A 14,309-nucleotide genomic window follows, 5' to 3' on the forward strand; every position below is an offset into this window, starting at 1 on the left:
CTAATTAAGCCCCCTAACTCACAGTCAACAGTGGGAGAAATCGTCCGACAGTGGGAAATACTATTCCCACTGTCAGACTGCCAAACGTTTCGAAAGGGATTTCCCACCAAAATTCGTCGTTTCTACCTTCAATTTCAACACAAATCAAATCTACATAGACTATAACACAAAACCCCTCAACCAATTCAACGAAATCAATTAAGAGTCAAAACATTTTAAGTATTGTTCAAAATCGAAACCCTAAAATTTCAAACTGTAAAATCTCACTCAAATCTCAATAATATGAACAATAACTTGATTCAAACAAGATGACGGAAGATATGCTAACATTATGTGTCATTTTCGATCGTCGAAAATGACGAAAATCGTCAAAAATCAAGCCGACAGTGGGATGACAGTGGGACAGGGGAAAATTTCAAATTTTTCCCTATTATGAACAGTAAACTTACAGTGGGGACAGGGGAAATTTGTTGTGTTTGTATATGGGTAGTTTCGACATTTCACAAAAGTTGGGCATTTTTGCTTTAATCTGAATTTTTTGGGCAATTTTGCTTAAACCCCCTTACTTTTGCCTATTTTTTATAATTTCCCAAAAAAATATCTTCAATCATCTTTAAAACTACCAAAATCATGATCTTTCAGAAGTCTCATTGCCTCTTAAATCACAACTTAATAATCAAAACTTGAATTTGAGAGGCATAGATTAAGAATCTTAAATGCAAAAGTCATAACAAGCTTATGCATATTTGTGTATATATCAAGCTTCCAATAGCATTGTCATCAAAGACATTTCACATGGATTTCCCTTCAACCTAATTATTCACACAATATTTGATGTCGAGCTTATCTCCTTTCAGAATAGACATATCATTTGCCTTACAATCTTGCATGTCGAGCATTTTAAGTATATGCTTCAAGTATGCATTTGAGATAAGCCACCAAGTCCATGAATCCTTTCACAATGAATCTCAATAGCAAGAATAAATTATGCATCTTTAAGATCTTTCATATCATTAGTCTTGGATAAAATTGACTTAATCTCATGGAACAAATTTATATTGCCACTATCAACATATTAAACCATACCATAAAGACTAATTTGCTTCCACTGATCTTCATATTCTTATATTGGTCTAATTTGTTCTTTATGAAGTCATATGAAATTAAAATTTCATTAAAATTGAGACACCACAATCACGAAATTAATTTCAACTATAGATTGACTTCTTACGATTGTATATCAAAAGTTTCATTCCTTATACTTTCGATAAGCCTTTTTACACCATATAAACTTTCATACAAAGCCTTTCATTCAATAGGACAACTTTGACACCTACCCTTACAGAGACACACATAATAAATTTTAATGATAGCAAATTGTTCTTTTATAATAAACTTTCTCATCAGAATTTCCACACCTTCGCCAATTGTATTTAACTCATCTATTATACAATTAGCTATCGGTTCTTTAGTAGAAATATTCTCTAAAGTGATCTCAAATTTCATTGAACTTTGTAAACATTATTGACTCCCACTGTTATTTTAGTCATGACATTATCATACCTTATGGGTATTGGAAGAACAAGATGGATCTACTTCGTCTTTCTTAAAAAAGAGGAAAAGGATTACTTTCAAATGTCTTAAAACCCAAGATCTTTTCTATGTTAGAGTCAATCATTTTAGCACTTTAATTGGGGTAATACATTCTATGTCCTTTGGAATATTTTCTATGACCAATGATGTAACAATAAACTAATATTAGATTTAGCATTTTCTTAATAGGAATATCCCCAAACTCAAAATGTATTTGGGTAGATTTTCTCACGTCCAGAGACCTAAAAAGCAACTTTGGCATAAATATATAAAGAAATTCATTAAGAAAATACTATGTCATCTTGAATGTTTTACACGATATATATTCAGTCACATTTGTTTTTCACCATAACCTCAATGTATGATTGAATTTTTTTCCAATTACACCATTTACAATCCTAGAATCTTGAAATTTAGTAAATACCCATTATATCCATATTGATAACCTTAATGTTTACGTAATTCCAAGCGTAAATATGGGCTCCCACTTAACTAGCCTTTTATCTATTAACCAAATTCACATCCAAAAACCTTAATCATTATTGGGCAACAAGACTAGCATTTTTTGTTTTTACTCTTTCCTTTATAATTGCGTCTTAATTAAGTGACTAAATCTATTATAAGAAACTTATCATTTTTAGGTTTCTTTTACTCAGTAATGTTTAGAAATCATATTGGTAATGCTTTATATCTAATTTTAAACCATGTACGAGTCTTGATTAGATTGAAGTCAATTGTGAGACTCATGGTGTGTTTTAAACTTTAATAATCACTGATCATTTTGAGTTCTCCTTCATGATCTCCATTCCAATATTGTGAGACGTTTTAGTAACCTTAGGGTAAACCTCCAATGAGGTAATCAATAATGAATTTTTTATAGCTAGCCACTTTAACCTGATGAATATCTCCCACTTGCCATAGAAATCCTTTTATTTAATTAAGCTGTTAACTTGGGCTGAAGTGGTTTATAAACTTGTTAGGCCAAAACTATATCCTTAATTAATAGTACAAATTCAAATTTTATTTTTAATTCTTTAAAGTTAGAGTCAGTCAGCACCTTAATTGTAACTTTATTATTATTATTCACAATAATAGTCTATTAAAGATGGGATGTAATAAGTAATATCATTTGCAATAAATAATTTTAAAACCTTATTATCCACGAGGGTTCCAAGCACATCACCATATAATCACTTTTGAGCAGAGAATACGATATGCAATTAGAACCCTCGAACATAAGGTTTCAAATAAAGAGAATAAATAACTTTTGGAAAGTTTATCACAACCACTTTTGGGTGAATTGAAATTTACTACTTTTTTTCACATTAGAAGGAAAAACATATGTCAATTAAAAAATCATAAACACTTTTGGGTGAATTAAAAAATTCATAACCAATGTAATTTCACAGTCACCTTATGCAACCATTAAAAAACATATGTCAATTAAAAAATCATAAACACTTTTGGGTGAATTAAAAATTCCATAACCAATGTAATTTCACAGTCACCTTATGCAACCATTAATTTTCACACATATAATAACAATATTTGGGCATGAAATTATATTTATCAAATTGAAGAATGTCTTTTTCATTGAATATAGAAATTTTGTAAGCTTCAATGAATGCACCACTTTGGCCATTAAACATTTTGATAACTTACACTAACTTCTACTGAGACTAGATAATATTGTCAAAATTAAAATTTCATGAGATACAACACCAAAAAATTTTAATTAAGTATTGTCACAAATCCGTATTAAACAATAATCAAAGTAACTTTAAAACCTTATAAGTTACACCTTATAAGGATTCTTGGTGCATCATCACTAAATCACCTTTTGACACAAAAAATGATATGTTATTAGGACCCCAAACACAAGGTTACATGCCCATATGAAGACCTTCATAACAAATGGTTTTTGAAAGAAATATCACCTTTGGATAAATATACTTTCTAGACGATTGTTCATCCTCTATATAGTAAGAAAGCACATGTCAATTAAATAAGTTCAACCGCCTTTGGGTGTATTGAGTGTTCCATGATTAGTGTATTTTCAAAATTAACCTTATGTATTAAAAACCAAATAATGTATCATTACCGAATGGAAAATTTTATAAACCTTTATAATGTATCACTTTGGCGATTACCATTATGAAAACTCACAAAATTATTCCAATGATGCTAAATATTATTGCTTTATTAAAATTTCATGAGACATAATACCTTATTATCTTTAACAATCTTTCTTAAAAATTGTTGCATCGAACCCAATGAATAATAATTTAAACCTTATGTGGTAACTCAATCACATATGATAGAATTGATATTATACTTAAATTTATTAATCCTAAATGATATGAGAGCACTATATATCATATTATTTAATCTAAAACTTAAATTCACCTTCAACGAGGACCTACAAACACATCATATGCCTTGACATGCCATCAGAATCTATTCATGTGCTACCATAAGTCCTTCATGTACGTCGTGGATTGTTGCATGCCTATCACATGCTATTACACACACATTGCCACATGCCTTTAACATGCCTAACCATTTTAATACCCTCACATGCATCTTAGAAAACCATTCATGTCAACTTGTGTGCCCCAAGAAAACTTTAAAACCTTATCACATGTACTCATAAGACATTAACACACACAAATATGTCCAAATGCTCCTTTATATATGCACACACCTACTAGGAACTGATTACACACAGTTACATGTAGCCACTCAATAAAATTCATCATTTACATGCATTGACAAGGTTTTAAGAGACTTTACTTGTTACTTACACCTACTTTAAGCCTATATGCACCACCAATGACTGCCAATGCATCAAATGAACCATTTTACACCTCTCATGCACCACCAAGAAAGGTTTTACATGTTGCACACGCCTCCAAAATACACACCCATGTCGTCACTTGCTAAAAGATATGTTCCACATGTAAGATTTATTTTGCATAAACTAAATAAAATAAATCAATTAACTATAATCTCAAGATCTATGCGTAAATTATAAAAAACTAAATTAAACCTTAGAGTTTTAGGAATATTTGGATCACCATGCAAATTGATTCATAAACCTATTAAAATTACTTATCGAGATCACCTTTCAATGCAACTTAGTCTTCTACTCTAAAAACCTCTCTTGATGATTTGAATGGATAAGCTATACTGCAAGTATATTGTATTCAATTTTGGAACAAGGACCTAACCAATATATAGTAGGTTTATTGAACCTTGTAGATTAATTGAACCCCCATCAAGGTTCAATAAACCTTAAGGCTTATGCTTATACTATTCACCCAAATTATAATCTTTAAGTGTATTGGGTTTATCTTTTATATATTACTTAAGTCCTTCTGTGAACTAACACTGAACTATTCAATTTTCCAGTTTTGTAAAACCAAAAACATAATTAATGTTAGGTGTCAAAAAATTTCTAATAGCCTAATCAATCTCATGGATTTCATTATCTTAAGGCCAAAAGACTTATTCTCATCCAAAGCTTACTCTTTTCTCAAATTTTCATTCGTTATCTCTAAAAAACCCAAATACTAACCAATGGGGGTTGTTAAAGTTGACCAAATCTATTAGTTTTAAAATTTTATCTCATTTTTTCCCTAAACCTTAAAAACTAATAATTTTCCCGAAGCTTAAATTTTGAAAAAGTTACATTTTCTCTTGCTAGGTTTAGGGTTTCTCCGATAACGAATTTTCTCCCTTCTCTAGTGACCTATCCCTCCAATGACGAACTTTTTTCCTTTTCTAATGATGATGACACTTCATCAACGACAATGAAGACGTTTTGTCTTTGTCCAAAGACGAAGACAATTCATCTTCATCAGAGGAGAAAGGAAAGAGTTCATCGTTGGAGAAATGCTAAACTTGGAAGAGGGAAATGTAACTTTTTTAAAACTTAAGTTTGGGGGGAAAATTACTAGTTTTTAGGGTTTAGGAGGAAAATGAGATATAGTTTTATTTATTTAATATCACTAGTCAAATGATAATTTTACCCCATAACTAATTGATTTAGTTAACTTTAACAACCTATAGGTGGGTTTTTAAGTTTTTGAAAGATAATATGTGGGAACTTGGAAAAAAGAGTAAACTTTGGGTGGGAATAAGTCCCTTGGCCTTATCTTAATCATGTAAAACCTATAATTCAAATGACTCATAATCATTTTTTTTGTTGCAGGTATTTAAATTACTTATAATGGTTAGCATGCGAGGTTGGTCAGGGTAGCATGGATTCAAATTCTATTTTAATGCTCAAAATCGTGCCTTATCTTAATCACACTTGGACACTTTGGATTCTCAAAATTGTGCTTTAATACTAAGTTGTAACATCTCCTCCAAAATCGATTATTGAACTCATGCGAAAATAATCCCAAAGTGTCATAAAATCAACATCCAACAAATCCATATACAAAATCCATAAATCAACACAAAATAACATCCACAAAACATGAAACAATGATAAGCCCCCTTATGTCGCTTCATCATTGACTTGTCACCACGCAATCGCAAAATCATCTCTTACCTAAAAGATCAAACAAAAAAGGGGTAAGTGATACACATTTAGTAAGCACGAGCATCTATCCTATAAACAATCAAATCTCATCTTCTAATTTCACAATCTCTATCTCAAATTCCTAATTGTGACCTCTTTGATTATCTAGGGTTCATCTTTATGCCCTATCTTAGTTGATATAAAATGCATTGTATGTACAAAACCATTTATCAAAATAAGAGGTGAAAGCATTCTTTTAAAACATTGCTTTCAATTTAATTATATGTTGTTTGGACCAGGTTGAGACAAAAATTTGATACGCTAGCCATGTGACTCAATTTTTGGGGTTATTTTTGTCTTGGTCTGTCCTATTATGGTTACCAATCGATAGACTTTTGGTCTTGGCTTGTCCTAATATGAATGCTAATCGAATGACTTTTTATGTCCTTACATGTCTTACAACAATAGATCTCAATTGACATACCCTTAATCTTGGACTACCCAACAGTGAATGCTAATCAACAAACTCTCTCACAACCCTTTCTATGGGTGTATAACTGATGTCATGAATGCCTCCTCATAACAACCTTCTAGAAAACACATCTTAAAATTTTGATAAGGATACATGTTTTCATGGGTGGCATTAAATTTCTTAATCTATGAGCACTTTGTGTTCCCCACATATACTCTAGGGGTATTTGGGTTCACATGTGTTCTATTGGATCTCTATGCCCCATTCAATAACTTATCTCTCTCAAAACCACATATCTATGATATTTTTTCTAAATTCATGTTATCAAGCCCATGAAAATCTCGTCTCCTTTCACCTATCAAGTACATTTTATTGATAATCTTGCCCTATCATATTCTCTCTCTCAAGCACATCTTAGTACTTCAATGTACCTTTATTGTCTCGAGCATAACTCTATGAATGGTTGTCTATTTCTCTTGAACATGTATTCATTTTTACTTTACGCATGATTGTGTATTATCCATGAACAAACATGCCCTCTTACTCAACATAACGTTCATGACTTCTTCTTTCATGATTGGCCATGCATGATCATTCATCCTTTGTGAATAATTGTACATCCTTCATCATGAATGGTCCATCTCCTCACTTTCATGATTGTACGCTACCCTAAAGGCACTATCGTCATTTAACTTTTATGAATAGTCGTTCACTCTTCTACAAAAGTGTTCATCACATCTTAACGAACGTGTCACAAATGATTGCGCAAATACTATGTACATTCGTCTATTAGTTGTGACATCCATATCCTAATTGGTGAACCGTTGTGCATATCCCATGCATAATCATTCACAAGCACATAACTCTAATTTCTACATTGTTGCATGATTGTTTTTGTTTTTGGGATGACTGTACATTGTGTCTAGATACATGAATTTAGGTTGTTTGGGTTTAATTGCACCTATTCTTTTTGTATAGTTTCCAATCCCACAATCATTCTAGCATATCTAATTATCATTTTACATAAAATACTAATATATCTCCTCATATCAAAGAACCAATATTCCTTATGTTAACATAGATCGGATTTAAAGTTTTTCGTGGCCACGATTTTAATCAAACTTATATTACATCACTCCTACCAATCAATACATATCAATTTGACATTTAATCTAACTTACTATTCAATTCAAATTGAATTTCTAGAATCATTAATTCATATGAAAAATGATCTAAACATTAAACGTAAGACTTCTACTTACCTTACCTCAAAGCTTAAAGAAACAAAGCAGAAGCCCCTTTATTTGATTGTTTAAATCCCCCTTAAATGGCTGAAATTTCCCTCCGGTTGCTAAAGCATTGAAAAATATAAAAACAGATAAATTTAAAGTAATGGGATAAGGCTATATCATGTGAGACATGATCCTTAAATAGATTCAATTAGATAATTATTGAAATGGTTGTGCATCCTTGATGAACGATCGTCAAACCACTTAAGTTATTTAATGTGGCACAATATTCATATCGTCCATTTGGCATGACATGAACAAGTGTGCATCCTTTATGCACGATCTTTCAATAAGCTAAAATTTCAATTCTCGATACTTAGTCAATTTCAACAATTCAAATTCATGTTCAAAAGGATTTTTATTATTTTCACTTTGCCTTCAACATATTTTATTCTATTACCACCGGTCTTTATCCATTCCCCTCATATCATACCAAATCAATAGCAAAACTCATCATTTCAATCAAACCTACTATGATAATATATAATTTTGTAACTAAATTAATCATAAATTTCATAATTAAATGTACAAATATAATCTTAATAAAATTTTGACCTGAAAGTCAGAAAATATCCATGAACCCCCCATGGTAACATGCTATTTTACCCTCACATGCTAAAATATCAATTTACACCCATACTGAATCAAAACAATAACAAAACCCATTATTTGATTCGAAATGAATAAATATAATTTTAAAAAATTTTGGCACAGATGTAATAAATATTAATTTATCCTCACATAGTAAAAAATTAATTTCCCCCCATATTGAATCAAATCAATAACAGAACTTATCATTTCAATCTATCTTACAATGATAATGTGGACACAAATATTGAAAAATATCTATTTACCCTGTATAATAAAATATCTAAAAATCCCTACATATATAAAATATGGTTAAACATCACATGTGTAAAATAAAATCTAATCTCCCTAGTCTTTTCCTATTAGGAAAAAAAATTATTTTAGTCAATTAAATCATTATTAATTTTGAAAAACGCTTCAAATTTATCAAATAAATTCAACGTGCCAAAAAGTAATACACAATTATGAATTAAATGAAATTTTAAATTAATGTTTATATAAACACCTAAATGAAACATATTTCCTTTATTTATTTCAAAATTATGATAATAAATTTTAAGCGAGATTGGGAAAATGATCATTTTCAAAATTTAGAGGGTCTGATTGAGAGTTTAATTTGTATAAAACATTGTATAATAAGTTAATAACATGAAAGTCAAGGATATTTTGTTATTTAAATTTCGGCCGCAAAACTAACCCATTGTGAGCCATTTCCAAGAAATTCCAGAGCAAACTTCAAACTCCAAACTCTGTGAGAAGACAAAGAGTCTTGTTGCTTCAAGTCAACTGCAATGGCTTCTTCTTCTTCTCAAGGGAAGTATGATGTTTTCCTCAGTTTCAGAGGTGAGGACACTCGAGACAATATTACCAGTCACCTTAATGCAGCTTTGCGTCGGAGGAAGATTGTTACTTTCATCGATGATGAACTTGTGAGAGGAGATGAGATTTCACCATCTCTTTTGAATGCGATTAGTGGATCAAAGATTTCAATCATCATATTCTCGAAAGGTTATGCTTCTTCTACATGGTGCCTCCAAGAACTTGTTGAGATCCTCAATTGCAAGAGAATGTTCGGTCAGATTGTGATTCCAGTGTTCTATCATGTAGATCCATCAGATGTAAGGAAGCAAACAGGGGCTTATGGAGATGCATTTGGTAAGCATGAAGGAAGATATAGGAAGAGGAAAGAGATGTTGCAGAGATGGAGGAATGCTTTGACGGAAGCAGCCGATTTATCTGGCTTTGATTCAAATTCCATCAGGTGAATGCTTTTTCTTTTGAGATATATATATATATCTTAAACTAATATTTTTTGTGTTGCTATGAGATAATTCTTCCATATAGAAGTCACTTTGAGTTTTTCACGGTAAACCATTTATTATTGAAGTAGCATTTTTTACTTTATGTTATATGTAAAATCAATTTTATACACACACACACACATATGACATGTTGGTAATTTATTATAGAAAGAAGTGTTTTTATAGCAACAAAACTAAATGATCTGAAGTTGGAAAGAGCTTTTTTTATTGATAACCAAACTATCATCAGTTTCATTACAAAAGTTGTATTTCTATAAGATCTATTTAATAAATGCCATATGCTTTTCTTGGAAAATCTGAACCAAATATGGGCTCTTGAAATCAGACTTTTTCATTATTTCTTTTTCATTAATTTATTGATTAGCTTATTGTTATTTTTACTGGTTGTTTCTAATGTAGGCCTGAATCGAAACTTATAGAGACAATTATTGAACATATTTTGAAGAGACTGAATGACATGTCTTCTAGTGATAATAAGAACTTGTTTGGAGTAGCAATGAAGATCCAGAAAATTAGATCTTTATTGTTTGATGAGTCAAATGAAGTACGCAAGGCAGTAGGACTTTGGGGTATGGGTGGTATTGGCAAGACGACTCTTGCTTTTGCGGTCTTCAATGAAATCTCAAGTCAATTTGAAGCTTCATATTTTATTCAAAATGTTAGGGAAGCATCAAATAAAAATCAATTATGTCATTTGCAAAAAGAACTTCTTTCAGCATTATTAGAGGATGGACACCTCAATATAAGGCTCAAATTCACACAAGAAAGGCTTAGATGTAAAAGAGTTCTTATTGTTTTTGATGATGTGACAAATTTGAAACAAATAAGAGAATTAATTGGAGATCTTGAAAACTTGGGTTTTGGAAGTCGAATTATTATAACCACAAGGGATAAACAAGTGCTAAAAAATTGTAGATTGGATGATTCTACCATATATGAGGTCAAAGGATTAGGTAGTGATGAATCTCTTCGACTTTTTAAACAACATGCCTTCAAACAAAATTATCCAATTGATGAAGTTTTCTTGAAGCTTTCAGAAAGGGTAGTAAATTATACAAAAGGTTTGCCTTTAGCTTTTGAAGTCTTAGGTTGCTTTCTACTTGGTAGAGAAAAAATTGAATGGGAAAGTGCACTGGATGAATTAAAAAAATATCCAAATGAGGTCATCCAAACGGTGCTTAAGATAAGTTATGATGGATTATCTGATAAAGAGAAGACTTTATTTTTAGACATTACATGCTTCTTTAAAGGATGGGATAAATATCTAGTTGGTACTTTTGGTTCACATATTGGAGTAAGTGTACTTGTTGATAAAGCTCTTATAACTATTTCACAAAACACCATAAGAATGCATGACTTGATTTAAGAAATGGGTTGGGAAATTGTCCGACAAGAGCCAGTCAATAAACTTGGTCAACATAGTCGATTGTGGCATCATGATGATGTCTATCCTGTATTGAAAAAAAATCTAGTAAATATAGATACATGGGATTAACTTTCAATTTATATTTTATCATGTATGGGATATCTTGAAATATTTGAACAAGGAGAAAAGTTCATGTGGTAATGGGTTTTGTTTTGGAGGTACATCATGTTATTTTGCTGTTAACTTATCGTTTGATTTTGATTGTAGGGAACTGATAAAATAAGAGGCATGCTCTTTGATATGGCTAAAATGATAGCGATCCACTTAAATCCTCATGCTTTCTCAGAGATGGCTAATCTAAGACTCCTTATAGTAAATAATTCGAGATACAATAATAAGGTTCATGGTTTTGATAGCATTGAATTTGATTTTTCAGAGTTGAGATGCCTCTGTTGGGATCATTCCCCCTTCCCATCATTGCCTTTGAAATTTGATCCTGAGAACCTTGTTGTACTTAAGATGTGTAACAACAATCTTGAACAACTATGGATGGGTATCAAGGTATATGTTGATTCATATGATTTTTTTTAAATAAACTTTTAAATATTAGATTTTTTAACTTATGTTGGCCATTTCTTTTTCTGTTACAGAATCTTTCTCATTTAAAATACATTGACCTAAGTTACTCAAAACATCTACTTATAGTCCCAAACCTCTCAGAGGCTCAAAATCTAGAGTGTCTGATTCTAGAAGGTTGTACAAGTTTGCTTGAGATCACTCCTTCTCGGAATCTCAATAAACTTGTTAATTTGAATCTAAGAAATTGCAAAAGCCTTATCAGTCTTCCAAATGGCATTTATAAGTCGATGTTTCTGAAATATCTTTGTATCTCTGGTTGTTCAAAACTTGAAAGATTGCCTGAGGACTTAGGAAATTTAGAGAGCTTGGAAGTACTAGAAGCTGATGGAATTTCTGTAAGAGAACTATCATCAGTTATGGCTGGTTGGCTATCAGGGTTGCGATATTTAAGAAGATTAAATTTGAATCGGTGCAGTCTTACAGAGTTACCCGATGATATTGACAAGCTGTCCTTACTAGGAGATTTAGAATTGGAAGAAAACAATTTTGAGAGCATCCCAACAAACATCAAGAACCTTTCCAAGTTACAGCTTTTTAACATAAGGCTTTGTAATAGGCTTCAATCCTTACCAAAGCTTCCACGTAATATAGAAGAACTTAGAGCAGATGAGTCATATGCTCTAAATGAGATATATTATAAGGCTAAATTTGTTCTCAAAGTTTTGGGTACCTTACCTAAGAGATTTTTTTACCTATAGTTACATTAATTGAAGAATGTCTAACTATTGAACTAATGGAATTAAATGAATTGATCAAATCTCTTCAAACATATGAATTCACTTTGAAAAAATATGATAAAAAGAAATCAAGTATAGATCTTGCTTTTAAACATTCATTTGAATCTTGTTTGACAGAAATTGTTGATTTTGAAAATTTAGATGATAAAAAAATTGTCATGCTAACTAGAAACTATACTAAAATAATACGAGAAAATAAAATACTACTAAGAAAAGGAAACAAAAATTTGATAGAAATAGTTCTAATCAAGTTTCAGTTGCTAACAATATAAAAAATTTGTTTAAAAAATCCTGATAGGAAGAGTAAGGATATTTAATGCAAAGGATATGAGAGTTATAGTCACATTCAGGTCGAATGTGCAAACACATTTAAGTCTAAAGGTAAAGAGCCAAATGACTATTTGTCATCCAAAATTTGGTGAAATAATAAATTCACACATTTTTAGTTCAAAAAGTCCAACTTCACCTATCATATACTTTTATTAGTGAATTATGTTTGATTTTAATATAAATTTTTGTTTTATTCTTTGTTAATATAATGACAAAAATGCGGCATTATTTAATCCAAATTTCAATTATCAATGTTTTTAATTTTATTAAAATAAAAAAAAGTCGTATCAAAATAGAAAGTTAATTGACTATTATAATAATATTTAATTAGTCAATTTATATTTCAATAATTATAATTACAATTTATTTTTTTGTAAAAAATTATTTTTTCTTTTTTTATTCCTCTTGTTATCATCTGTTTTCACCATTAATCGTTGACTATCCTTTTTCTATGCCCTTCATCTTCACAAGTAATATTATTGTTGTCTATCATCTTTCTCCTTCGATGATATTCACCAAAAACACCATCATTGACTATTTTTCTCCTCCAATTATATTCATAACCATTCTTCCAAATTTTCAATTTTCTAAAAAAATCTTCTAATAATTATGAATTTACGTTTACTTGAATTAAAAAGAAATGAGTGGGAGAAAAAAAAAAAGAAGAAATACATTGATAATAATTGGAAAAGGAAGAAATAGATTGACATTTATTAAAAAAAAATGAGTGAGAGTGAAAAGGAAGAAAAAGATAGACATTTATTGAAATAATAAGTGAGAAAGAAGAGAAAATATATTGCAATAGGAAATGGTAGAGAAAAAACTAGGGAGAGATTGAATTTTATTATAAAGAAATTAGCCGGAAAAGAGGAAAAAGAGGCTAGTAATAAGAAAATAGAAAATAGAGAAGAATGAATATGTAAATATAATATATAGGAGAAAATTATATATTTTAAATAATATAAACCCAAGGCCTGAGCCAAACCCAATTGGATTACACTAAGCCCAATATTATTTGTTTCCTAAACCAAATCCAGTTTTTCAACCAATTAACTCGGCCAACTTATACTACTTTACTGTTCAGTTCGATTCTCACATTCTCCAATCTCTAAGACGCAATATCTAAGCCCAATTCCCCAATTCACATAATTTCACCAACTTTGTTTTGGGCTAATCAATTTTATCACCCAAACTATAACCATACAAAAATTGAGTTCAACCCAAACATCCGTTATCATCTAAAAACCATCCACATCCAACCCAATAATCCAACCCAACACATGGTCATAAACCACGCCATAATTTCAGCCACCGTTTCCCAACCAATTTCTTGTTTCACAACCTTCAATTTTTAATGTTTTAATTATCTTTACTTAAGAATGATAGAGACTTTTCAGGAAAATGTTGAAGAAAAGTCTAGTTCAGGATTTCCTACTACTTATCAA

The 14,309-nt window shown here is 30.6% G+C and overlaps 2 protein-coding genes across 2 annotated transcripts; both read left to right on the plus strand.

Moving 5' to 3' along the window:
- Positions 1-9,237: 9,237 nt before the first annotated feature.
- LOC123203610 (disease resistance protein RPV1-like) lies at positions 9,238-10,118 on the plus strand. The gene has a single exon (XM_044620050.1). The coding sequence runs from the start codon at positions 9,262-9,264 to the stop codon at positions 9,733-9,735; it is 474 nt and encodes a 157-aa protein (XP_044475985.1). The 5' UTR covers positions 9,238-9,261; the 3' UTR covers positions 9,736-10,118.
- A 131-nt stretch (positions 10,119-10,249) lies between these two features.
- LOC123203439 (disease resistance protein RPV1-like) lies at positions 10,250-12,495 on the plus strand. Its single transcript, XM_044619797.1, has 3 exons — positions 10,250-11,086; positions 11,426-11,719; positions 11,809-12,495. Exons 1-3 carry the CDS (start codon positions 10,250-10,252, stop codon positions 12,493-12,495), a joined length of 1,818 nt encoding a protein of 605 aa, XP_044475732.1.
- Positions 12,496-14,309: the final 1,814 nt, after the last annotated feature.

The sequence above is a fragment of the Mangifera indica genome, chromosome 19 (genome assembly GCF_011075055.1).
Source record: "Mangifera indica cultivar Alphonso chromosome 19, CATAS_Mindica_2.1, whole genome shotgun sequence".
Lineage (NCBI taxonomy): Eukaryota > Viridiplantae > Streptophyta > Magnoliopsida > Sapindales > Anacardiaceae > Mangifera > Mangifera indica.